The sequence below is a fragment of the Salvelinus fontinalis genome, chromosome 42 (genome assembly GCF_029448725.1).
Source record: "Salvelinus fontinalis isolate EN_2023a chromosome 42, ASM2944872v1, whole genome shotgun sequence".
Lineage (NCBI taxonomy): Eukaryota > Metazoa > Chordata > Actinopteri > Salmoniformes > Salmonidae > Salvelinus > Salvelinus fontinalis.
Window position 1 is genome coordinate 23,682,407 of NC_074706.1, and position 27,660 is coordinate 23,710,066.

At 40.4% G+C, this 27,660-nt stretch overlaps 2 protein-coding genes and 1 long non-coding RNA gene across 4 annotated transcripts in view; 1 reads left to right on the forward strand and 2 right to left on the reverse strand.

Annotated features, from left to right (window-relative positions):
• Positions 1-25,507, reverse strand: LOC129841190 (zinc finger and SCAN domain-containing protein 12-like). Of its 2 annotated transcripts, XM_055909347.1 has the most exons (7): positions 25,219-25,507; positions 24,683-24,813; positions 24,373-24,537; positions 22,147-22,311; positions 4,090-4,201; positions 3,190-3,311; positions 1-1,653 (listed from the first exon to the last, which is right to left on the reverse strand). In XM_055909347.1, the coding sequence occupies exons 1-7, from the start codon at positions 25,505-25,507 to the stop codon at positions 838-840; spliced, it is 1,800 nt and encodes a 599-aa protein (XP_055765322.1). In that variant the 3' UTR covers positions 1-837. The 2 variants fall into 2 exon arrangements, with proteins under 2 accessions (XP_055765322.1, XP_055765321.1); XM_055909346.1 differs by lacking the exon at positions 1-1,653 and having other exon boundaries at positions 1,904-3,311.
• Positions 22,877-24,363, reverse strand: LOC129841206 (oocyte zinc finger protein XlCOF22-like). The gene has a single exon (XM_055909371.1). The coding sequence runs from the start codon at positions 24,118-24,120 to the stop codon at positions 23,266-23,268; it is 855 nt and encodes a 284-aa protein (XP_055765346.1). The 5' UTR covers positions 24,121-24,363; the 3' UTR covers positions 22,877-23,265.
• The window catches only part of LOC129841210 (uncharacterized), a 6,908-nt gene continuing 4,742 nt past the window's right edge, over positions 25,495-27,660 (forward strand). Inside the window, exon 1 of the long non-coding RNA XR_008757292.1 lies at positions 25,495-25,587. This is a non-coding gene — a long non-coding RNA (uncharacterized LOC129841210). The remainder of the gene's footprint in view (positions 25,588-27,660) is intronic.

Genomic DNA, 27,660 nt, shown 5'->3' on the forward strand with positions numbered 1-27,660 from the left:
TAGAAAATCATGGAATTACTTTATTCCATCAACATCACATCAGGAAAGGTAAATATTAAACTATACTTGTTCTAGCCTATTTTTACTCTCTCTCTTAAAACGGGTATTTGCACAAGCCTGTTTCAAATGACAATTTAACAAAGAGTTAAAATGATGTACACTCCAGTTTGTAGAGAACAGTCAGTCTGTAATATCAAATACAGGGTTACATTCGTTCATGTTTAATATTTCACCCGTCATCACAAGACCTGGAGCCTTCAGGCCATTTACTGCAAACAGCTTGAGGCCAAGGACTGTAAAGATCCCATACCATTGATGATAGATAAGCTTGTGAACTCTGGGGTTTTTCTTAACAGAAACAGTTAAGTGGGACCTGACTTGAGAATGTTTTGACGCACATCAGTATAAATATAGCCAACAGTGTCTGAGTAAGTCAATTATTGAGTGGCAATGTTTGCTACAGCTATAACAGATATGAGAGATGAAAACTATCTGATTAAGGAGAACTCCTACCTACTACCCAGTGCCATGGGAGGGCAATAGGGGAAAGGGACACAGTAAGGGGTTGTTTTTGGACCTCTTCCCCAATGAAAGCATGACATCAGGGTCATCTCACCTGACTTGTTATAAAAAAAGTGTATTTTATGAATAGAACATAAGAAAAAACACATTCAGAGGGGAAATATAGTCTTACTCTTCAATAACATGACAGTGTTTTGGCTATGCCAGCACACCAACCAAGTCTGTATCATGTGAGAATGTGAGCATATCCAGATGCTCAACTGAGGGATCAAAATAAAAAACGAGTTCCCAGACATCCCTCGTATACATATCAAGCTATGACTTCTCCCTGTTGTGGACATTCCTATGTCTGATAAGGCTACTTAGGAAAGAGAAGCTCTTGTAACATAGTTTGCACTTGAAGCTGTCCTTGGTGTGAACGGTCTGGTGCTGCTTCACATATTTCGCCTTAGCGAATCGCTTTCCACACGTAGGGCAGGAGTATGGCTTGTCGGCGTCGGTCCCAATGCTTGGGCTCCCACGTTTTGACCCAATGTCACCAGAGAGCCCTCCATGAGATGGAGCCATTGTTTGGGTGTTGTTGGGATTGTGTGCTGTGTTATAGGCTAGGTACCTGTTGTGGTGACTGCCCATACTGCCCCTGTCTGTATTCGTGGGGTAACAATGAAGCAGCTGCGGAAGGCTAGACCCAGGCCCAGGGGGATCTCCCACCACTCTCTGTTTAGGCTGAAGCCCAGGCTGACCTGCTCTGTTCATCATGGATACTGTGGTGTTTGTATCATAGGAACAGGAGGGTCTATCTTTATCAGCCCCAGGCCCTGCTCCATCCCTGCACTGAGACTGTGAAGAGAAGGGTCTGGGCTGCAGACTGGATCCCTGACTGGAGCCTCTGTCTCTCTGATGACCACCAGGACTGAGGTTGTTCAGTCCACCTGTCCACTGGTTGTGTTTTGTGTGGTGGTGGAGTCTCTGTCCCTCGTGGTTCGGTCCTAGTTGCGACTCAGGAAGGAAGAGCGACGGCTCCTGATCCAGTGTTCTGATCCGGGGCCAGGGTTTGTGAACAGCCGCCTCAAGGGTCCGATCTCTCCCGCCAGGAACACCAGTTATCAGCAGGTCCTCATGGACTGCAGACTGTAAACACATTGTACAGAAGATAATATACAGGTTTATAGAAGTAATTATTTGCTGTACAAACAGAAACATGACATGATATTATCAAATGTTAGCCACAGTCAAGCCCATCTCTAACTCTGTGATTCAAGTACCCAAAAATATGGAGCCATTGGAGTTTATTATAAATAATGTCCATATGTGTTGGTTCGACTGTGACAAGGGAAACTCAGTCCCTGAAATAATACAAAAATAACCAAGTCAGTCAGCACAGAGTCAATGTTGTATTTAATTTCAACAAGATGGTCATACACTCACATAACGTGAAGTACAGTACTTTTATTACACAAAATGATACGTGACAAGTAGAATAACTTCTCACTATGGTAAATAGAATACTTTGGGAAAGGTTCAAGATTACATTACACACATCTTCACTACTTTATGTCAAGTAAACATTAATTAAGGCACTCATTATGAAACACCAGATCAAACAACAGGACAAAGTTGTCACTCATCAGTGAAGCATTTTTAGACACCATCACACCAACCATCACCATATCATCTACTCTGCCTCATCATACTCATGATCTCCTCAGTTAACCTCATCCAGTTCCACACTACATATAAAACAATATAATTAACTACATTACATGTACTACATACTCTATACAAATTAACTACTAACAAACTAACTAGTACTACATTACATGTCACCACTATACTCTATACATGGGCCATGTGCATTTTCTGCTGGTGTATCCTGAGGTAGCTCCTCTCTAAGAACCTCTTCCCGCAGTGCGTACAGGCAAATGGCCTCTCTCCTGTGTGGACCTTCAGGTGCACCTTCAGCTGGTGCTGGCGGGAGAACCTCTTCTCACACTGGGGGCAGCTGTAGGGTTTCTCCCCTGTATGGACTCTCTGGTGCCTATTCAGGCTGGACGATTGAGAAAAACTGGCCCGGCACAGGTGGCAGCCGAACGGTTTCTCCCCCGTGTGCATCCTCTGGTGGATCTCCACCTGTTTGGGGAAACTGAAGGCTTTCCTACAGAACGAACACTGGAAGCGCTTCTCTTTGGCGCTGCCACCTTTACTGATTCTGTCTCTACTACTGTCATTTGTCAATGGTCTTGTGTAGCCATTTATTGTTGAGGCACCGGCATTGTCTGAGGTCTGGTTTAACATTAGAGGAGTGTGAGGAAGATGAAGGCCAGGGAGTGTCTGTGTTGTCGCAGGGTCCATGTTCCAGTTGATAGATCCTATAGAAGGCAGGCTGAAGGCAGCATCTGTTAGGGGGTTAACCTGAGGCACCATCAGTCTCTCTGAATCACAACTATAGGAGCAGGACGGAGCATTGCTAGCCGAGTCTGTGTCTGTTCTCATATGGACACCTCCCTGTCCCTGCAGACCAAATCTACGCCTCGTCCTGGTTTCATCCAGTCTGTTGTCATGGAGACTAAGTTTGGATGTTGTTTTGTGTTCGACTGTCTGTTTCTGGTTGTGGTTAACAGTGTTGTTCCCCAGCCCAGAGTTGAGGACGCTGTCCCATCCACTGACCTCCACTATCTCGCCTCTGGTCCTGGCCTGCTCAGTGATGTTGTCCCCTGGGCCCTTGGCTGCAGCAGTCTGAGTATCCAAGATAGCCACCCAGTCTCCTCTGTTATCCTCCAGCCAATCACCTGCAGGAAAAGGTTACAAAATAGACTTTACAAACATGCAGAGAACTCTACATATGGAGTTTAAGTCAATTAAATCATCAAGTTTATACATTATGTGCTTCTATACCTGCATTGCTTGCTGTTTGGGGTTTTAGTCTGGGTTTCTGTACAGCACTTTGATATATCAGCTGATGTAAGAAGGGCTGTATAAATACATTTTATTTGAGTTATAAACATACACTGAGTATACAAACATTAAGAAAACCTGCTCTTTTCATGACATTGACTGACCAGGTGAAAACTATGATCCCTTATTGATGTCACTTGTTAAATCCACTTCAATCATTGTAAATGATGGGGAGGAGACAGGTTAAATAAGAGACATGGATTTGAGACATGGACTTGAGTGTGTGCCATTCAGACGGTGAATGGGCAAGACAAAAATGTAAGTGCCTTTTCAACGGTTTGTCAAAAACTGCAACGCTGCTGGGGTTTTTCACCCTCAACAGTTTCCCGTATGTATCAACAATGGTCCACCAACCAAAGGACATCCAGCCAACTTGACACAACTGTGGAAAGCATTGGAGTCAACATGGGACAGCATCCCTGTGGAACGATTTCGACACCTTGTGGAGTCCATACCCTGATGAATTGAGGCAGTTCTGAGGGTAAAAGTGTGGGGGGGTGCAAACTCATTATTAGGAAGGTGTTCCTAATGTTTGGTATACTCAGTTTTATTGATTTCATTTTATGTAGATGCATCACTATTCCCATTGAAGTATATCTATGTCTCCCTTACCTTGCTCCCCCATCTTTAGTCCACTCAGCAGGTCAATGCTCTCTGGTCCATCTTCTATCATCTCCTCTTTGACCAGCAGCAGATCAGGCTTCCCATCCTCCATGTCTACTGACTGTAAGAAATACAGTGAGAGGATGTTGGATTAAGAACCCTGCTATGGAGCATCTTCTGATTGGGCAATGAGGGATTGCTATGAGTGTTATGCAAACACGTTAGGTGATTTGCTTTCTTGACACTCTTTAAAAGGATAGTTAGGGATTTTGGGAATGAAGCTCTTATCTACTTCCCTAGAGTCAGATGAACTGGTGTATACCATTATTATGTCTCTGCATCTAGTATGCAGGCAGTTTGAGGTAATTTGCAGAGCCAATGCTAACTAGTTTAGGGCAAAGAATGGAGGTCTTTGGGTACACCTAGCATGCTAGCTGTACCCAAATACTTCCAGTGTTTAAGCTGAGCTAGTTAGCACTGGCTTGCAAATTACCTCTAACTTCCTACATACAGAGATGTAAAAATGGTTTCCACGACTTCATCGGTCTCTGGGGAAGTAGATAAATAGCTTAATTGTCAAAATCCCAAACAAACCCTTTTAATGGTTTGATAATTCAAAGTCATGGTCCCAGACTTAAAGGTCCAATGCAGCTGTTTTTATCTCAATATAAAAGTATTTCTGGGTAACAATTAAGTACCTTACTGTGATTGTTTTCAATTAAATAGCTTCTTAGCAAAGAGCAATTTCTCAAGCAATAATTTAGCTAGGACTGTCTGGGAGTGGTCTGAGTGGGGAGGGGAAAACTGAAAACTAGCTGTTATTGGTAGAGAGGTTTGGAACTCTGTTTCTTATTGGTCTATTAAAGGGATACTAGGTATTTGGGAATTTCTTAACCAGAGTCAGACGAACTCATTGATGTGTCTCTGCGTGGAATTTGAAGGAAGCATATCGTTAGTTTAGAGCAATTGCTGGTAATCTATGGGTATCTGCTAGCCAGTTCCTCTCAAAAGCAGGGAAATAGACCTAACTTCTCCATAGCTGGGTGGTTGGTAATTTGTCTTACATAGTAATCAATATTTATACATTTGTTAAAATTACTGATAATCGTAGGAAACTAGATTCTTTCAACTTCCTGATTTACGGACTACTTTGGGTTCTGCCTGCTCTCTCTTCCTTTGAGACTTGATGTGGTTTTGTAAACAAAACTCCTGGGAGGCAGCCAGCTGTTGCGTACTCTAGTAGCTAAAGTAGCTAGCTTGCTAATTGGCAAATCATCATAATATTTGATAAATCATGTCGGACTTGGAGGTAGAAGACAATTTTTATTCAGAGACTTGTTTATTTGAGCCTGCATTTACTGGGGAAGAACATGCACAGTTGGATGCATAGTGAGCACAGAGGGAGGCTGAATCAGCGGAGCCAGTAGACCAGGGGTTCTGAAACTTTTTGACTCGGGGGCCTGCATTCCAGCTTTGGGGAACATCCAAAGGGAACGCGCCACGTCTATTTCTATAGGCACAAGCACTATTCATGACAAACTGTTCACACCACTCTTGTTGGTGGAGAGAATTGTGTAGAATTAATACAAAATTAGCTTTAAAACTGCAACATTTTCTTTGCACCCCATGACAAAATGTGTAGAATTGCAGGAAATAAGCTTGAAACCTAAATCTCCATACTTTCTTTTCTTTGCATATCATATGAATTCATCCCCAAAAAGAAATAAACAATAATGTTGCATATATGGGAGGGCTGCAACAAAATTTAAAAAACAAATAAATAGGTAATTGATAGTATGAATAATGATACATTTGCAGTCACAGAGAAAGAAATGACAGCAGTTCAGTTTCTCATTGTTTACATGATTTGTATGAATTATATTTTATTGATTGGTATAATGATTTGGTATCAATACACGTTTGGTGTTAATTACAAATGACATTTCCCTGTTTTTGTTCACTCTAAGACAGTAGCTTCAAAGCCCAGCATCATCTGATTTATATATCCAATATTTGCTGTCAGTTGTCATTTTTGCCTTGTTCATTTTACATGGAGTTCAGTTGATTTATATTATGCTAAACTATGTGTTTTAGAATGTCTTTGCGTTCTAAAACAGTGTCGACACCTTTTTCCATTACATTTCTTGTATTTTATAATCTTCACCCCATTTTTCCCTTAAAGGAAGGTGTAGTCCCCTTGTTTTTTTGATTTAAGAATTATTTTTACACCCTGGATGCCAGGTGGTTTTTGGAATGGACATCTTTTATGAAACTTTACAATTCATTCAAATTATGTTTAAATGTAATTGTTTATCTGTCGGCTTGACTGCCTGTGCTCAGCATATGTGGGAACTCCTTCAAGACTGTTGGAAAAGCATTCCTCATGAAGCTGGTTGAGAGAATACTAAGAGCGTGCAAAGCTGTCACCAAGGAGAAGGGTTGCTACTTTGAAGGTAACTCTGGGTCTTCCTTTCCTGTGGTTGTCCTCATGACAGCCAGTTTCATCGTAGCGCTTGATGGTTTTTACAACTGCACTTGAAGAAACTTTCAAAGTTCTTGACTGACCTTCATGTCTTAAAACTTCTTAAGGCTAGGGGTTCCGCTAGCGGAACTCCTCGACAACATTCGCTGAAATGGCAGAGCGCGAAATTCAATATATATTTTTTTAAATATTTAACTTTCATACATTCACAAGTGCAATACACCAAATTAAAGCTTAACTTCTTGTTAATCTAGCCATTGTGTCCGGCTGTACAGCGAAAAGCACACCATTCAATTATGTTAGGTCAGCGCCTAGTCACAGAAAAACATACAGCCTTTTTCCAGCCAAAGAGAGCAGTCACAAAAAGCAGAAATAGAGATAAAATGGCACTCATAGGACTTCATGTTACACAATACATGTATGTTTTGTTTGATAAAGTTCATATTTATATCCAAAAATCTCAGTTTACAATGGCGCGTTATGTTCAGTAATGATGTGCCTCGAAAACATCCGGCGAATTTGCAGAGAACCACATCAATTTACAGAAATACTCATCATAAACTTTGATAAAAGATACAAGTGTTTTGCATAGAATTAAAGATATACTTCTCCTTAATGCAACCGCTGTGTCAGATTTCAAAAAAGCTTTACGGAAAAAGCACACCATGCAATAATCTGAGTACAGCGCTAAACCACAAAAACAAGCCATACAGATACCCGCCATGTTGTGGAGTCAGTAAAAGTCAGAAATAGCGTTATAAATATTCACTTACCTTTGATGATCTTCATCAGAATGCACTCCCAGGAATCCTAGTTCCACAATAAATGTTTGTTTTGTTCGATAAAGTTCATTTTTATGTCCAAATACCGGCTTTTTGTTAGCGCGTTTAGTTCACCAATCGAAATTCACAAGGCAAGTCCAGATAAAGTCAAAAAAGTTATATTACAGTTCGTAGAAACATGTCAAACGATGTATAGAATCAATCTTTAGGATGTTTTTATCATAAATCTTCAATAATGTTTCAACCGGACAATTCCTTTGTCTTTAGAAATGAAAAGGAACGCAGCTCGCGCTCATGGCATTCTGCCAGACCCATTAGTCAAAGAGCTCTTATTCGCTCCCCCTTCATAGTAGAAGCCTGAAACAAGGTTCTAAAGACTGTTGACATCTAGTGGAAGCCTTAGGAAGTGCAATATGACCCCATAGATACTGTATATTCGAAAGGCAATGGCTTGAAAAACTACAAACCTCAGATTTCCCACTTCCTGGTTGGATTTTTCTCAGGTTTTCACCTGCCATGTGAAATCTGTTATACACAGACATAATTCAAACAGTATTAGAAACTTCAGAGTTGTCTATCCAAATATACTAATAATATGCATATATTAGCTTCTGGGCCTGAGTAGCAGGCAGTTTACTCTGGGCACGCTTTTCATCCAAACGTGAAAATGCTGCCCCTGTTCCCAAACACGTTAAAGTAATGATGGGCTGTCATTTCTCTTTTCTTATTTGTGGTGTTCTTGCCATAATATGGACTTGGTCTTTTACCAAAATCTTCTGTATACCACCCCAACCGTGTCACAAACGCATTAAGGAAAGAAATTCCACAAATTAACTTTTAACAAGGCACACCTGTTCAATGAAATGCATTCCAGGTGATTACCTCATGAGGCTGGTTGAAAGAATGCTAAGAGTGGGCAAAGCTGTCTTCAAGGCAAAGGGTGGCTACTTTCAAGAATCTCAAATATATTTTGATTTGTTTAACACTTTTTTTGATTACTACATGATTCCATATGTGTTATTTCATAGTTTTGATGTCTTCACTATTATTCTACAATGTAGAAAATAGTTTTTAAAAAATAAGAAAAACCCTGGAATGAGTAGGTGTGTCCAAACTTTTGACTGATCATTTAATTGATCTTCTTAAAGAAAGATTGTGGTAGATTGAGAGGCAGCATGCTTAGTTTAAAATTGATTGTTGGAGCCACTGTAATTTGTATTATTTCAATTCTTGCTCAGAACATCAAAAAGAGGGAGGACCATCTCAAAGTCTGCTTTCAAGGAATTCAAAATAGCTTCCAAGTTCTTTTCAAGCATGAACTTATTATTTGATGATAGGAAAATACCAAGATAATTCAGACCTTATGGTGCCCAAACTAATGTAACGGGTGACGCTCTCCTCATCCTCAGATGAGGTGAGGAGAGAAGGATCCTCAGACCAAAACGCAGGCTTTGGGAAATAAGCCATCTTTATTAACACAACGATAAAGATGGCAACACGAAACGAAACAAACACTTGCAAAACTACAAAATAACAAAACGACGTTGACGAGACCTGAACATAAACTTACATAACTAAACATAAACTTACGTACAGGTAACAGACGACATCGAAACGAAAACGAAACAAACAAACGCTACAGTCCTATGTGGTACGAACATAACATACGGACACAGGAGACAATCACCCACAAACAAACAGTGAGAATGCCCTACCTAAATATGACTCTTAATTAGAGGCAAACGCAAACCACCTGCCTCTAATCAAGAGCCATACCAGGCAAACCAAAACCAACATAGAAACAGATAACATAGAATGCCCACCCAACCTCACGTCCTGACCAACTAACACACAAAAACTAACATAAATAGGTCAGGAACGTGACAACTAAATTGAAATCTGAAATTTGGTCTTCAGTGCATCGATCATTTATTGTAGTACCTCTGACTTTTTCCAAAATTTTCTGAAGCCAGCAATCTCTGTATATTCATTGACCAAATTGAGATGCCCCGTAATTGATGTTTCAGGATTCCTAACAAACAACATGTCATCTGTGTACATTGCCAGTTGATGCTCATGCTTTCCCACCACAAATCTTCAATATCACTCTGTCGTCTTATGGCTTCTACTAATATTTCTAACGCTAAAACAAAAAGCAATGGAGACATTGGACATCCCTGCCTTCTGCCCCTCTCCAACATAAAGGAGATAAACAATTTGTTATAACTGCTGCTCTAGGGCTATTGTATATACTGCAGACCCATCTTATAAACAAAGGACCAAACCCAAATCTTTCCATCTCCTGGCTTCCACACATAGCCTACAAGCCACTGATGCAGACCTTAGGAACATCTACATTGTAAAACGTCTAATAAAAACATTTAATATAGCCTGCACCATCACAATAAATCCATTGTTTATTTTAGACAGGTCTAAAGAAACATGATATAAAGAAAATGTAGTCTATTTCAGAAGAACAGAATAGCATCTGAGTTGTCCTGATCTGGATGTGCCAAATGGCTGTGGGCTACACTAGTTCATTTAGCAGACAAGACTTGCTTAGAATTCTGTGGCATTATTTTATAGTATGACGAATACAATTGAACAACGCTGAATAAAGGATATTTTCGATTTGAGGAAGTGCACACACGCGGCTATTCTGTGTTGAGCGGTTAACAAAGAAATAGGTATTCATATATGCTTAATTTAGAGTTATTAATGTATATTTAGTTGTTCTACAAATGTTGGGCTATATGTTTAGATTGTTTTATTCATTGTAAGGCTGCATGATGCGACTAATGATAATTTGAAAAAAGTTGCTTGAAAGGCATGAGCTCTGCTTAGTTTTTTACGCAGGCTGTACACACTACATCAGTCACTCATCCACAATTTGACAAGCACATGATAATGCCTAGAATTTCACGGTGGCACTCCCTTTGTGTGGCCGTAATGCACCTAAAAAAAATCCATGCCTTTTGCGGCCAGTGGTTGTTGTGCGCTTCTCCCTGAGTGCGGCGCGCTCCATCACGTGATTGGGTCTTTCTTACAGGCTACAAGTTAAGACAGACACATCAGGGATGCAACTGCGTGCGTGCTTATCCAATTCCGAGATGCATATTAAAGATATGTGACCGACCGGCTCAAATAGGTCTTATGTAGAACATTTTGAAATTGTGTTTTTTACATTTGAAAAAAGTAGAGACTCAGAGCTACAAAAGTTGAGGAAGAATGGGAACGTAATTTTGCTTTGAAAGTTGATCAACTTTGTGGTAGCATAATTACAAGATTATGTTATGTTTATGCACCATATGGTTGTTTTATGAAATAGAGTAAGGTTCTTAGGACTCTCTCCCTTTGAGTTAACTGAGAGGAGTCTTTTGAAGCTTGGGCTGGCAACTAATTAAGTGATGGCTAGGCCCCTGTTGAGAGTAAGGTCTTCCTTAAGAGGGCCACAGCTGAGGTAACTAGCAGGACTGAGTTGAGTTGATAAGAGTGGACTTCCGTGAGGTATCCTTGTTAATTAGCCAGTTGCAGGCAACCAAAAGTCCAGATCCGTCATACTGAGTTGAGCACAGGTTAATGTGGAGTGAAGGACTAGAGCGTGGGTAATCTTGAGAGAGAACTCGGCTTGGTGAAGCTCGTTGAATGAGGGACTGTAGTGCAGGTGACGCCTTGTGAGGTCATCTGGCTTGCTGAAGTTCAAATTATAAACTGTATGTAATTGATTAAATGTTTTGTTGATGAGGTAAACGGGTACGCCCTGGGTTACTATTGTTTTGTGTTATTGTAAGTGTTTTGTTATTCCTGATACTTAGGAAATATGAGGTAAGGTTGGATTTTTTGGGACCGTGTTACATAATTAGATAGGAGACATGGGTACTCTGTAGGTAGTTTTGCACATTTGGATAGACATAAAATAATCTATACCATAGTAATCGCAGTAGGCGGGCGGCATCCCAGTGTGGATGCAATACCCCATTGTGGGACCACTAATTAGGCAATCTTTTGATAATGGTATGGTTTCCCTGTTTATATAGACAAGGTTTTGAAATCTAAAAACAGCGCTAACTGTTTTCCTCTTGTCTGTCTCATTTCCCCTGTGTGTACTGTGTTTGTGAATGTGATACGATAGTGTGTGAGGGTAGAAATAAATGTTAATCTTAAATTTGAATAATAAGAAATAGTAATGTGTATAATAAGCTGATATTACATTTTGGATAATAAGTTTTGATATGTAGCGTTATCTTGGGGTTACGTTCAACACTGCCCATCATAGAATATCAAGGGGTGGTATTAAGTGCTAGATGTTATTCTATAATAACCGTGGAGCATTATTCCCATAGAGCAGCGTCCGGGAAAGTAACATTTTTGGGTTCCGCTGGGAGTGTATGTATGAGTCGTTGGAAACGGAGTGATTGATTAATGTGAGTACCTACGATTTCCTACGTTATATATTGATTCTGTGAAGATATGAAGAAAAAAATGAATGAGAAATAACCATGTGTGTATAATCGATTACTTAAGATTTGATCAATTAATACTGGGAATATAATGATGTAACTTAAACAACCCATACGTAGATGTACGTAGGTTCAGAGTGGTCTCTTTATGGATCATTTGTTAGAGATATGGTTAAAACATTATATGATTGTCTAAACGCTTACGGGATTTTTCTGTCAGGTAATACATTTCAGGTAATACACCGCCATCGATGAAAGACAATACTGTGTAGCCGTCTTCATCGACCTGGCCAAGGCTTTCGACTCTGTCAATCACCGTATTCTTATCGGCAGACTCAATAGCCTTGGCTTCGCAAATGACTGCCTCGCCTGGTTCACCAACTACTTCTCAGATAGATTTCAGTGTGTCAAATCGGAGGGCCTGTTGTCCAGACCTCTGGCAGTCTCTATGCTCTTCAACCGATTGCTGCCCGCACCCGCCCGCCCGACCAGCATCACTACTCTGGAAGGTTCTGACCTAGAATATGTGGACAACTACAAATATCTACGTGTCTGGTTAGACTGTAAACTCTCCATCCAGACTCACATGAAGTATCTCCAATCCAAAATTAAATCTAGAATCAGCTTCCTATTTCGCAACAAAGCCTCCTTCACTCATGCCGCCAAACATACCCTCGTAAAACTGACTATCCTACCGATCCTTGACTTCGGCGATGACATTTACACAATAGCCCCCAACACTCTACTCAGAAAACTGGATGCAGTCTATCACAGTGCCATCCGTTTTATCACCAAAACCCCATATACTACCCACCACTGCAACCTGTATGCTCTCGTTGGCTGGTCCTCACTACATATCGGTCGCCAAACCCACTGGCTCCAGGTCATCTATAAGTCTTTGCTAGGTAAAGCCCCGCCTTATCTCAGCTCACTGGTCACCATAGCAACACTCACCCGGAGCACACGCTCCAGCAGGTACATTGCACTGGTCATCCCCAAAGCCAACACTTCCTTTGGCCGCCTTTCCTTTCAGTTCTCTGCTGCCAATGACTGAAACGAATTGCAAAAATCTCTGAAGCTGGAGTCTTATATCTCCCTCTCTAACTTTAAATATCAGCTGTCTGAGCAGCTTACCGATCACTGTACATAGCCAATCTGTAAATAGCACACCCGACTACCTCATCCCCACATTATTACTTACCCTCTTGCACCCCAGTATCTCTACTTGCACATCATCATCTGCACATCTATCACTCCAGTATTAATGCTAAATTCTAATTATTTTCGCCTCTAGGGTCTATTTATTGCCTACCTCCATACTCTTCTACATTTGCACACACTGTACATAGATTTTTATTTTATTTTGTGTTATTGACTGTACATTTGTTTGTGTAACTCTGTTGTTATTTTTGTCGCACTGCTTTGCTTTATCTTGGCCAGGTCGCATTTGTAAATGAGAACTTGTTCTCAACTGGCCTACCTGGTTAAATAAAGGTGAAATAAATAAAAAAAGAGAAAAGGCCCGAAAATGTGTTTTTCGCAGTAAGAGATGAGATGCTATATTTATTGAATAAATTATTTTTCCAAGATATAGAGGCACTATTAGAAGCGCACAAACATTCTACCAATTCAACACGAATATCAAAAAATCTAATCATGGATCGATATTGGCAGCATTTTCTGCTGACAGGAAATCTAATAGAGAATTCAGGGACGCAATTATGACTTGGCACAATGATATAAAAGAAGAATCATTAGCTCAATACACCAGTGTATTGATATTAGCGTTATATCAGCGTAATCGCTCTAACCGTACTATTTGTGAAGTCATTTGAGTATGTAGTATGCTTATTGGTATTAAGATATAAATTATTTGTTTTAACTAAGTATGAAATTTGTTGCTTGCGCTATCTTTATGAACTGCATAGTATATCATTGCATCGAGCTAGTATATTAACTATATGCCTTTCAACTACCCAGCGTTTGTTGACTTGACTATTCACGTCATTCTTAGCTTAGCTAAATGGTATATGGTGCCTTGCAAAAGTACTCATCCCCCTTGGCATTTATCCTATTTTGTTGCATTACAACCTGTAATTTAAATGGATTTTTATTTGGATTTCATGTAATGGACATACTCAAAATTGGTGAAGTGAAATGGAAAAAAAATATATATTAAAAATAAAAACCAGAAAAGTGGTGTGTGCATATGTATTCACCCCCTTTGCTATGAAGCCCCTAAATAAGATCTGGTGCAACCAATTACCTTTAGAATTCACATAATTAGTTAGATTGCACACAGGTGGACTAAGTGTCACATGATCTCAGTATATATATACCTGTTCTGAAAGCCCCCAGAGTCTGCAACACCACTAAGCAAGGGGCACCACCAAGCAAGCGGCACCATGAAGACCAAGGAGCTCTCCAAACAGGTCAGGGACAAAGTTGTGGAGAAGTACAGATCAGGGTTGGGTTATAAAAAATATCCCAAACTTTGAACATCCCAAGGAGCACCATTAAATCCATTATTAAAAAATGGAAAGAATATGGTACTATAACAAACCTGCCAAGAGAGGGCCACCCACCAAAAATCACGGACCAGGCAAGGAGGGCATTAATCAGAGAGGCAACAAAGAGACCAAAGATAACCCCGAAGGAGCTGCAAAGCTCCACAGCGAAGATTTAAGCCATACATTCCACAGAGCTGGGCTTTACGGAAGAGTGGCCAGAAAAAAAGCCATTGCTTAAAGAAAAAAATAAGCAAACACTTTTGGTGTTCGCCAAAAGGCATGTGGGAGACTCCCCAAACATATGGAAGAAGGTACTCTGGTCAGATGAGACAAAAATTTAGCTTTTTGGCAATCAAGGAAAACACTGTGTCTGGCGCAAACCCAACACTTCTCATCACCTCGAGAACACCATCCCCACAGCAGCATGACCCTAAGCATACTGCTAAAGCAACACTCGAGTGGTTTAAGGGGAAACATTTAAATGTCTTGGAATTGCCTAGTCAAAGCCCAGACCTCAGTCAAATTGAGAATCTGTGGTATGACAAAGATTGCTGTACACCAGCAGAACCCCTCCAACTTGAAGGAGCTGGAGCATTTTTGCCTTGAAGAATGGGCAAATATCCCAGTGACTAGATGTGCCAAGCTTATAGAGACATACCCCAAGAGACTTGCAGCTGTAATTACTACAAAAGGTTGCTCTACAAAGTATTGACTTTGGCGGGGTGAATAGTTAGGCACGCTCAAGTTTTTCAGTTTTTTTGTCTTATTTCTTGTTTGCTTTACAAGAAAAAATATTTTGCATCTTCAAAGTGGTAGGCATGTTGTGTAAATCAAATGATACAAACCCCCCAAAAAGATATTATAATTCCAGGTTGTAAGGCAATAAAATAGTAAAAATGCCAAGGGGGGTGAATACTTTTGCAAGCCACTTTAGTCGTTGTGCGTTCTCAATGGACATTGTTAAATGGGGTACTTGGTAAATTCGCTTTGTCTATTGCCTGTTGAATATGGCCGTTGTCAGTAAACATTAGGGAATTGCTATTGGAGAGAAACACTCTGATGTTTCTAAAACTGTTTGAATGATGTCTGTGTGTATAACAGAACTCATATGGCAGGCAAAAACCTGAGAAAAAAATCCAACCAGGAAGTGGGAAATCTGAGGTTTGTAGGTTTTCAACTCATCGCCTATCAAATACACAGTGGGATATGGGTCGGTTTGCACTTCCTACGGCTTCCACTAGATGTCAACAGTCTGTAGAACCTTGTGTGATGCTTCTACTGTGAAGTGGGGCCGAAGGAGACGGGAATGAGTAAGGTCTATCATGAGCTGACCATGCTCTGACCATGCGCGTTCACATGAGAGCGAGCTCTGTTCCATCGCACTTCTGAAGACAACGGAATTCTCCGGTTGGAACATTATTGAAGATTTATGTTAAAAACATCCTAAAGATTGATTCAATACATCGTTTGACATGTTTCTAATGACTGTTACGTAACTTTTTGACATTTCGTCTGCTTTTAGTGAACGCGCTTCCTGGCCTTGGAATTGTTACCAAACACGCTAACAAAAATAGCTATTTGGACATAAATGATGGACATTACCGAACAAAACAAACATTTCTTGTGGAAGTGGGAGCCCTGGGAGTGCATTCCGACGAAGATCAGCAAAGGTAAGTGAAGATTTATAATGCTATTTATGAGTTTTGTTGACTGCACAATTTGGCGGGTAACTGTATGGCTTCCTTTTGTGGCTGAACGCTGTTCTCAGATTATTGAATATTGTGCTTTTGCAGTAAAGCTTTTTTGAAATCTGACACAGCGGTTGGATTAAGAACAAGTGTATCTTTAATTCTATGTAAAACATGTATCTTTCATCAAAGTTTATGATGAGTATTTCTGTTATTTAATGTGGCTCTCTGCAATTTCTCCGGATATTTTGGAGGCATTTCTGAACATGGCGCCAATGTAAACGGAGGTTTTTGGATATAAATATGAACTTTATCGAACAAAACATATATGTATTGTGTAACATGAAGTCCTATGAGTGTCATCTGATGAAGATCATCAAAGGTTAGTGATTAATTTCATCTCTTTCTGCTTTTTGTGACTCCTGTCTTTGGCTGGAAAAATGGCTGTGATTTTGCGGTGACCTAACATAATCGTTTGTGGTGCTTTCGCTGTAAAGCCTTTTTGAAATCGGACACTGTGGTGGGATTAACAAGAAGTGTATCTTTAAAATGGTGTGAAATAGTTGTATGCTTGAGGAATTTTAATTATGAGATTTCTGTTGTTTGAATTTGGCGCCCTGCACTTTCACTGGCTGTTGTCATATAGATCCCGTTAACGGGATTGCAGCCATAAGAAATTAACATAAACAATCTAAGGCAAATCAGCTATTACGTATGCCTTTGGACATTGTTCTAGTAACAATACCAGGATAATTTTACATGGTTATGGAAGAGAGAGACCGGTCATATAATATGATATGGAAGGGAATTGTTAGACTCGGTGGCGAGATACATGTTGCCATGTCTAAGGGTAGCGCATGCTAAATTAAGCGCACATAAACTTTGGGGTACATTAAAACAAACGATTCATGATTTGAGGGAGTACAGTGGGATTATTATAATCATGTTTTGTTTGTAGTTAAAACCTTTGGGGTTGCTGATTATGATATTAGTATAGTAATTGACACTTTCTCTTCCAGGAGAATGGGGGTAGTCATTTTCTCTCGCTTTGAAATGTTTCCTGAGGCTATGGCCTTGGGAAAGAGGGTAGTGAAATTCGGCAGTTTTATAGGTATCCGGATTTGGCGGTAAAGAGGAGCTACCAAATTAAATAAGGCCTGGCCATTTTTGTTGACTATCTTACCAGTATACATCATGGTTGGACGCGTCTTCTGTCGGATGCCATGGTTGCCCTTAGTTTGAAGATGTAATCCGGAGACAGGTGTTTACTCTATCTCCTTAGATATCATTCTCAAATTCCACTGATTTCAAAACTCGGTCTCCAGAAAGTAGAGAGCATACACATAACTTTAGCTAGCGAGCCAGCTAATACTAGCTAGTTAACAGTACACTTTAACTTGACATTAGGTTTATGCATTTTTACTACGGGATCCATTTTTCTTTTAAAGGCAGCGTTAGACAGGACAACCTAGACATACTGACCAGCTCAAATAGACAGAAGCGTGCTATATGGCAGACCAATCTAAACTAATCTCTCTGCATGTCCAGCCCCCTCATTATTTTAGCAACCTTCCCACTAGCCATGATTTGCTGTCTTTTTCTCTGGCTAAACCAACTAGGTTTGTAATTTAACCATTTATTTTTTATTTACAGACAGCATACAAGTTTGTTATTAAGGCACATGAAAGTTCACATGTTAGAGAATGCATTTCTGCCTAAAAACGCATTTTGATTTTAAAAAAAGTCTACATTCAAACGGCTCTCCTGTGAGGTAGTGACAAATGACATACGCCTAGTTTCTGTAACGGGTCACATATTAGAAGACCTGTCCATTTAATTTTCGTCAGCCAACAATATGAGTAGGCCTACCGAACAGCAAAAGCACTATTCAATCTACTAGTACAAAGGTCGACCTATTCTATTCTGTGCGAGAAATAAATATTCCAAACAGTCTGGGACAGTTGTGGGATGCGATAGATCTCAAATTAATACAACTACTAGCATCCCCAAAACTTTTTTATGCAATGTGACTGACACAACAGATCAGAACGTTTAGCTTAAAATATTGATAAACTATTAGGCTATTTCTTCACATTATAAGCGCTGCAATGTGCACATGGTAGTAGGATATAAGCGCGAATGTTCCATTAGCGGAAAACACCATTATCAAAAGTGATCGCAAACGCAATTATGCATGTGATGATTTTATTATAAAGTGCATTTTTATGGTGAAAATGATCTAACCCAAACTTGAAACTTACGCACTGCTTATGTATGCCAGTTAGGCTCTACACCCCTTGTAAAGCGGATTAATGTGCTAAATTTTAAGAAGTTATTTGGCCACTTTAGTTGTGATACAAACCTTATTGAAACATATAGGCCTATGGGCTAGGCTACATGAGGTGTGTGACTATGATTTGAAAAAGTTGCAAAAAAATGCATTGTTTCTTATGCTGGGCATCATTCACAAGTGATAGGGTTATATTGTCACCCATCAGACTATTCTTGATTTAATCTTGCCTTTACATATTATTTAGTATGTGTGTGAAATTTGTTTTTATTTAGAATGGACCATTATTATGCACCTGTATTGAAACAGGGTCAGCGGGAAAGAATACATGTCATCTATACACTTAAATACCGAAAGGAGGACACTTTCCCCCGTGGTTTATTTTCATGCCAGTCAGGTAGGCTATACTCCTGTTGTAAATATATGCAATGTGCTTAATATTAGGAAAGTTGAGAAATATATATAGTAGGCCTAGCCTATAGAAAGCTGATCCTCCTATTTTTAGTAGAGGCCATCACTCTATTTTCTCACACAATTGCATGGCCTTTTGAAATGTTGCACAACATGAGCTCATGGGAGCTCAATAAGTGTTTGATTAGATTTTCAAATAGATTTTCATTGATTTCAGTGTGATTAGAGGGACAATAGAGTGCTGAGTACCAGGCAGTTAGCAAGTTTGGTAGGCTAATAATGACCATCAGCAGTATCAGAGCTTGGAGAAGACTAATTACTGCGACTAAACGGTCACGTGGAATTTGACTGCCTTCATGACTCGTGACCGCCGGTGTGGCGGTAATACAGTCACCGCAACAGCCCTAGGTTTACCTCTATTTCTACAACCAACTTTACCTGACTGTGATCAGATAAAAATGTTATCTATTGTCACTGATTGTAAATTGGACCAAAAAAACTAGTCTAGTCTGGAGTAGACCTTGGGGACTGGAGAGTAAAATGTATACTCTGTCTACTGGATGTAGTATTTGCCAGATGTCTACAAGCCCATTGTTATTGATCATATATAATAGTAATATTCTAGATTTTGTAGCTGGAAAGGCCTTCTTACTTGATCTGTCCTCCACATTCAATATTTGATTAAAATCCCCTCCTATAATACATGGTATTTCTGGGAAATTGTATAGTCGACACTGAATATCAGAAAAAAAGCAAAGTTATATCCTCATTATTTAACCTTTATTTAACTAGGCAAGTCAGTTAAGTCCCTATGGGACTCCCAATCACGGCCGGCTGTAATACAGCCCAGGATCGAACCAGGGTCTGTAGTGACGCCTCTAGCACTGAGATGCAATGCCTTTGACTGCTGTTCCACTCAGCAGCCCATAAATATTCCCAATAAGCACTTCTGCATTGCCCAATATAACATGTTTGAAAATAAACCGACCGTTGAGCTCAACATACTGAGACTTTAACTTGTGCTTAATAGTATTCTTGAACAGCACTGCCTCTCCCCTTGCTTTGGGTGATTATAATAATATTTTGGAGATAAATACACAACACAGACGATGAGAGGACGAGAGTACTAATGGTCAATAGGAAATTGTCAATGGAAATAGTTGGTTTTCAGTTAAACAGCTGTTTAGAATCTGTGGAATGTCAGTCCTGAACTCAGAGCTACGTGTGCCACGTTTTCATTGGTCTGTACATTGAGTCTGGAGCAGGATACTTGTTATTTGGCCATTGGCCCAGTTGTACTGCAAGGTCATCTGATTGGTCAACTCCAGGCTAGGGTGGGGTGTTATAAGTGGCATCCTGTTTCTTTGTTCTGTGGAGAAAATCTGAGGACAGGGGGAATGAAAATCTACCTCCCAGCATAACATCTATGATTTGTCCTTTTCAAATAAATCTATTTTTCTCCCCCTGATTTGCTTTGGAGTTTGATTTATTGAAGAATAACAATAACAATAACAGTGAGTAAGATGTGAAATATATTTCTCCATCAAAATATTTTTTCATTTGTTCCAAGACTTGTCCCATTAAATTAGTTTCTTGCAACAGGGCTATGACACATTTTAATTTCTTAATATAATTAATTATTAGTTTCTTTTTAATGTGACGTGCCATAGATTTCACAATCCATGAAACTATGTTCAATTCATTACCTGTCTTCTGTCTACTGGCCATAAATTAAAATACAAATGAGTAAACAAATGTCATTACTGTAGTACCATAGGATGAAGTAGCCTCTCAGAGTAGGAGTGATCTAGTATCAGTTTAGCCTTTTAGATCATAATGAGTAAGGTTATTTGGAAAGATCAGCACTCTTACTCTGAGACTTTGTGGATAAGGGCCCAGGTCTTGATGATAAATTTAGTCTTAAAGGCCCAGTGCAGTCATACGTATTTTTCCTGTATTTTATATCCATTTCCACACTATTAGGTTTGAATAATACTGTAAAATTGTGAAAATCATGATAATGCCTTTTAGTGTAAGAGCTGTTTAAAAAGTCCACCTGAAATTTCAGCCTGTTTTGGTGGGATGGAGTTTTGGCCTGCCTGGTGAAATCACCAGTTGGTAAATTGGTTAAATGGATACTTTGGTATCTTTGGTGATTTCATAATTATCCAGTCAGACAAACTCATGGATACCATTTTTATGTCTCTGCATGCAGTTTAAAGGAAGTTGAAGGTAGCATATACTGTAATTAGCTTAGTGCAATTGCTAAGTCTATGGGTATCTACTAGCCCGCTCCTCTCAAAGGCAGGGAAATAGACATTGTAACTATTCCAAAGCTAGGTGGTTCACACTTTGTGCTCTTATTTTAACGTTAGTTGTTTGAAAAACATTTATTTTTGTAATTATTTTCTCCGAACTACGCATTTCATTAATCCGCTGTGACGGTGGGTGCAAGGATAGGCTGTGTGCGAGTGTCAACACAGCTAAGACAGCGACAGTTTTGAATGAGTTTGCTAGATATCGAGTAAACAAAGTATGAGAAGAGTACATCAACAATAAACCCCACAGTCAAAAACGTATTTAGACCAGGATGAGCGAGAACGATGTAATGTGTTGAAATGTGGTGCATTTTGATGTGGTTGAGTGTGATGTGTTGTAAAGAAACAATTATAAAAAAAATAATAAAAGTTTTTCTCAGAGTAGAAGTGCTGATCGAAGATCAGGGCCCAGATTCACAAAACCTTCTTAAGAAGAAATGTGTTCTTAACTGCCATTTTTTCCTTAACTATAGAAAGTTAAGCAAAGTTGCTATTCCTCAAAAAGGTTATTGGAAATGTTCTTGCGCTATTTCCAATGTTTCTCCTTCAGCAAAAAGTTAAGAAGAAATTAGATTCTTGAAAATGAAGTTATTGGAAATGTTCTTAATTCCAAGATAGCTAAACCCTTGCCTTAAACTCAGGGCGGTGAGAGAAAAAGCTCATGAAAGCAATTGAACATGTTTAATACACTCACAAACGTCATCTGAAAGTTCAGCATTGATTATTTTAAACCTAAGAACATGTTTTAGAACAGTCATCTTAGTACGAAATATGCTAACATGATTGTCATTGCTAGCTAAATAGCTAGATAAAACGGTTGCCTAGCAACAAATATCTTAAGAAGAAGATATTTGAGAAGCTCGTAAGAAAATCATTCAATCTTAAGACATTGTTGAGGAATTGCTCTTACTATCTTATGAACTAAGAACAAGAAGGATCCCCCCAAAATTCTTAAGATAGTTCGTAGGTTTTTGCGTAAGATGTGTTTTGTGAATCTGGGCCCTATATATTCATTATGATCTAAAAGGCAAAACTGATCTTAGATCAGCACTCCTACTCTAAAATGCTTTGTGGATACGGGCACTGACCAAACACCATTCAGACAGTAGTTCACAGTGCACTCACCTCAGTGAGACTGTGTGTGGTTCTATGCTGCTCAGCTGGTTCCTCTGTGGGTTTAGGAGGAGGTGTAGTCTCGTTGTCCTCCATGACCATGTTCTCCTCAGGGTTCCCCAGACCCTCCTCATACCCCTCCTCCTTCACCAGCAGCACCTCTGGACCCTCCTCATCCTGGAAGAGACAGGTGATACAGATTACACAGACATACACTCCCTCAGGTATGTACACACAGATAATAAACACACTTTCAACAGGGAGTGTTTACCCATCCCCACTACGTTTGAGTACTATACTGTAGTTACATAATTACTTAATTGTTGTTAAACCCATCATGGTGGACATAAATATGTTGATAAGCTATGATAAGTCAAAAGTCAACATCAGACAAACCTGACCAAAATCTTTTCACGTGTACAGTAGGTGTTTGTTAGGTATTGGTCGTCCCTAATTAACACAGTCACACAATAAAAATTGTCTATAACATAAACATTAATGAAATCAAAAATGTGCTTTTTGGTTTTAATTTAAGATTAGACATAAGGTATAGCAGTGTAGTTAAGTTTAAGTTTATAATCTAATTTTAAGAAGATACATTTTAGAAATAGGCAGGGTTTAGCCATAATCATGACTTTGTTAACTAGTGACTAACTTGGCTATGATGCGCTGTAATGTGTATGCAGAATAGGGTGAGATCAGATGTGATGTATACTAAAGAGTCTCAATGAAAGTCTTAGAATGAAAAGTCCCATTTTGTGTTTATTAAACATAAACAAGTTTTAAATACACCATATGAAAACCACACATACACACTCAACAAAAAATCTGGATGAACTAGATAAACTGCATACATTTTCTCATTACAAGTGTCTTAGGAAAAACAATAAGTAGTTGAATGAAAGTAAGGAACTAGGCATTTGTGAACATTATATAGGCACCACAGAACAAACACAATATGTAACTGACTTTTCCGGCTAAAATATGCCATATATAACACACAATGTCTGGATGCAATATTCTACCCGGAAATATTCAACACTGAAATCTATTACTATCGTTATCTTTTTGCTGACAACAACGAAAATTAATCTTTGCCTTTAATGCAGGGTTTGAGCTAAATGTCAGACGCTATAGAGTGGAATGGTTTTTCTGCTGGTGTATCCTGAGGTAGCTCCTCTCTGAGAACCTCTTCCTGCAGTGCGTACAGGCAAATGGCCGCTCTTCCGTGTGAACCTTCAAGTGCATCTTCAGCTGGTGCTGCCGGGAAAACTTCTTCTCACAGTGGAGGCAACTGAAGGGTTTTTCCCCTGTGTGGACCCTCTGGTGCCTCTTCAGGTCACCAGCCTGAGCAAAGCGCATTTGACACTGGGTACAGCTGAAGGGTTTCACCCCTGTGTGGACCCTCTGGTGCCTCTTCAGGTTGCCAGCCTCAGCAAAGCACATATGACACTGGGTACAGCTGAAGGGTTTCTCTCCTGTGTGGACCCTCTGGTGGATCTCCACCTTCTGGGGGCAGCTGAAGCCTTTGTTACAGAACATGCAGAGGAACCGTTTCTCTTTACTATTGCCCGATGAGGCTCCCCCTCCCTGAGCCTGGGCTATAGCCCTGTCGTTTGAGTTCAGTACCTGATTGAAAAGAACGCTGCCATGTGAATCGGAAAGTGCCTTCGACGTGAATTCGGCATCGTGATCCCTGAACGCGTGTAAAGGGGAGTGGGTCGTGACATTTAGATTTGTATCTAAGCTTCCCCTGTAATCAAAGAAATCTCTGTCCTGTGAGTGTCCGCCTCCTAGGTGACTATCTGCATTCCATGTGGGAGGAGCGTCGCCCTCCACTTTCACAGTCACGTCATCTACCACTATAACCTCCCCTTTCTTATCTAGGCACCCTTCAGAGTATACACTACCACTGTACTGGTTCCAGTCCCCTCTAGACAGATCAGTCTGTCTCTCTAAACCCATGGGCATGTTGCCAGGGTTCATCTCTGTAGTGTAAGAACAAGACGGATCATCACCGCCAGTGTCTAATGCGTCACAATCACCATCTCCACGGGAATTAACCGTCCCCTGGCTCTGGTGAAATACCGGTAAGTATTCTGAGCCGGGAGCAGGACGACTGCCCAGTCTCTCTGGGTCTGATTTGTGGTCAGATCCTGTGTGTAAGAGCCTTTGTGTTACAGTTAAAGTCTCTGTGTCTGTCTCAGACTTGAGGATGGCGTTCAGCGTTCCACTGACCTCCGTGATCCTGCGTCGGGTCCTGGCCTGGGGCGCAGCAGCGAGGTCCTCGGTGGCTACAGAGGGCGCCACTCCAGCCGCTGCTCCAGTCTGGTGCCGTAGGTCCTTCTCTCGTTCAGTCCTCTCCAGCTTGACCCCAGGACCTGCTGCATTTTCATCTGCAGACTGACACAAGAAAACCGGTACATGAGTAGAATTGGATAACAATGTTGTAGGGATGTGAGCAAGTGAATAGCTCAGGTGAGCCTTTCTGAAATAAACTGGCCACATTTGATGAACTGTAATTTTGATGTAATACTATTACACAAACCTCTATCACAATAAAGTGCTGAGTTGAGGTTACACTCCCCTCATCAACAGTGATTGGTTGGTCATCTCTCCACGCATTGTGTCCCACAGGCTTCACAAAGCTCCTGTGGCCTCCAGTGAGATGTCCTTCACCTGAGTGATTGGGGAAAAGGTTGGTTAGGTACTGTCAATGCTGAACGCTATATTGTACACTATTGAGTTTTGACACTGTCTACAATTGGCAAGGATGTAAGGTAACACTTCTTATAATTTCTTGATTTACTATGTATTGATAGATGTATTATGTTCCATGCATCATATTGTTTTCTATTAGTAAATAGGAAATGCCAGTAAATCAATAATCTGGTTGGAATATGATATTGTGTTTTTCTGCAAGTTAGCTAAGTAACCAGGGGAATTATTGCATACTATCCCAAAACTGACCAAGACCCAATTCTGATTAACCATATGTGGTATGCACATCTAACGTCACACATGCGCAGATGTGATCGGGGCGACAGGCCCCGCAGCATCGGCCTTCTACAAAATGTAGCCAACCTCTTGCCATTCCTTTGTATCGGTCGAGGATCTTGACACTACTGGGACCACTGGCGAGGACGCGTTCTCGCGTCGTTCTCTCTGCGCGCTCCCGTGCCACCTTCATTTCAAGTAGCTGTAGTTTTCTCCGCAATGCCCTGCTTTCATTCTGGCTTTGAGTTATTTCCAAACGAAACACTGCATAGTCGTCGTCTACGAGTTTACATATATCTGCCACGGCTGCATTCGCTAGCACCTCCATGATGGAGGCTATTTGAGTGTGAAAAACCATAGGCCTACAGTTAGCCATTGTTAGCAGCTAGCTAGCGTTACCTTAATAACATCTATCAACCAAGGCCTGTCTCCAACGCGAATTTAACACTGCCTGGGGTAAGTGTGTGTGGCTGTGCAGTTACATAAGTAATATTTTGAGTTTCAAGGTGATAATAAGTCTATATAACAACAATAAAAACGCTGCCGTGGATATTGTTCTTGGTTACTTTTCACTTCCGTTTACAGTTCTTCTTCAGTGGTTTTTAAATGGCGGTTGGCAACCAACTTTAGTGATGCATTACCGCCACAAATTGAAATGGAGTGTGGACCAGAGACGGCGAGGGTCAAAAGCCTAGTTTACATCCCTGCCCAATTAAACCATTATACGGAATACATTATTAAATACAATATCACCTTATGGTTTTCTGAATGTGAAAGAGTAAGTACGGATTGTTCAATCAATATCCGAACTTCTTGACCAGAACCCTGGCACCTTGGGTAAACCACTAGGAGCAGAGCCCCACGATATAGAAATGTGAAACGTTCACTCCGTGAGATGGATAATGAGAGCAAAATGTTAATTGTGTTTGTGAGAAGAGACTTTCATGCATGGGCAGGGTGTATTTGTGAGAGTGCAGAAATCTCTGCATGCACTCGGACTAATTTATTGCATTTGACAATGATTTTCAACTTGTTCAATATCAATGTTTCAAGCTCTCAAGTTTAATTTCCAGCCCAACCCTGCCTATGCACGATCAAAGTAGATTATGCGCTCGCACAACTGGTTTTCTTAGATACAAATCTGCTCGCGCTGTGATTTATATTCTTGCTCGCGTGCTCCATCTCGATTTGGCACTCATCTGACGCCATAGACAATCAGGATACAGAACCAATTAACACAGAAGAGGTGCAATTGACATTGTAGCTATAATATTGCCTGTAATGGTTCAAATGAAAGGGATTTGCATACAACTTGTTATTTTTATTTAAAAAAGAAAATGTTCATTTTTTGTTGTTGTATTTTACCCCCTTTTTCGATCTTGTCTCATCGCTGCAACTCCCCAACGGGCTCGGGAGGCAAAGGTCGAGTCATGCGTCCTCCGAAACATGACCCGCCAAACCACGCTTCTTAACACCCGCCCGTTTAACCCGGAAGCCAGCCGCACCAATGTGTCGGAGGAAACACATTTCACCTGACAACCGAAGTCAACCGGCCCGCCACAAGGAGTCGCCAACCCAGATGACGCCCTCCCTACCCTGTAGTGACACCTCTAACACTGCAATGCAGTGTCTTACATGCTGACCACACCGCTCGCGTCCGTGTTGATTTTGGTCACCCACATCAGACGCTATCAGGACACGCAGGTTGAAATATCAAAAGGAACTCTGAATCAACTGTATTCATTTGGGGACAGGTCGAAAACCATTAAACATTTATAGCAATTTAGCTTGCTGTTGCTAGCTAATTTGTCCTGGGATATAAACATTGGGTTGTTAATTTGCCTGAAATGCACAAGGTCCTCTACTCTGACAATGAATCCACAGATAAAAGGGAAAACAGAGTTTGTTTCTAGTAATCTCTCCTCCATCTTCTTTGGACTTTATATGGCAGTTGGCAACCAACTTTAAGGTGCAGTACCAACACCAACAGGACTGGAGTGTGGACCTCAGTTCACCTTTCAAATCACCCACGTGGATATAAGCTCCTAAAAACCAATGAGGATATGGGAGAGGCTACGCAGACGTGCGCAAGCAGTGTGGGTGCAATGATTGAATAATATGTATGTGTAAATTTATTTTCCAACGCTTGCGCAATTATACGTGCGGACCACACTGCCCGCGTCATGTGCGCGAGCATGCAAAATAAACATTTTATAGATTGTCAATCATCAAATCATTGGAATGAGAAAAACAGTCATTGTAGTGGGTCTTGTGACCAACCCTGAGTCGAAATTGGCCTTGGTCAGTGAGACAGTAACTTCCACATCTTTTACAACCTTAACGACTAAGCTGTAGCCTACAATATTGTGGATAGGTTATATAACATGCCACCGATCACCACAAGCTTCAGTGCCTATGAGTTTAGACAGCTCTAGGAAGAGTCTTGGTGGTTCCAAACTTCTCCCATTTAAGAATGATGGGAACTGTATATCAGTGTGTGCCTTTCCAAATCATGTCCAATCAATTGAA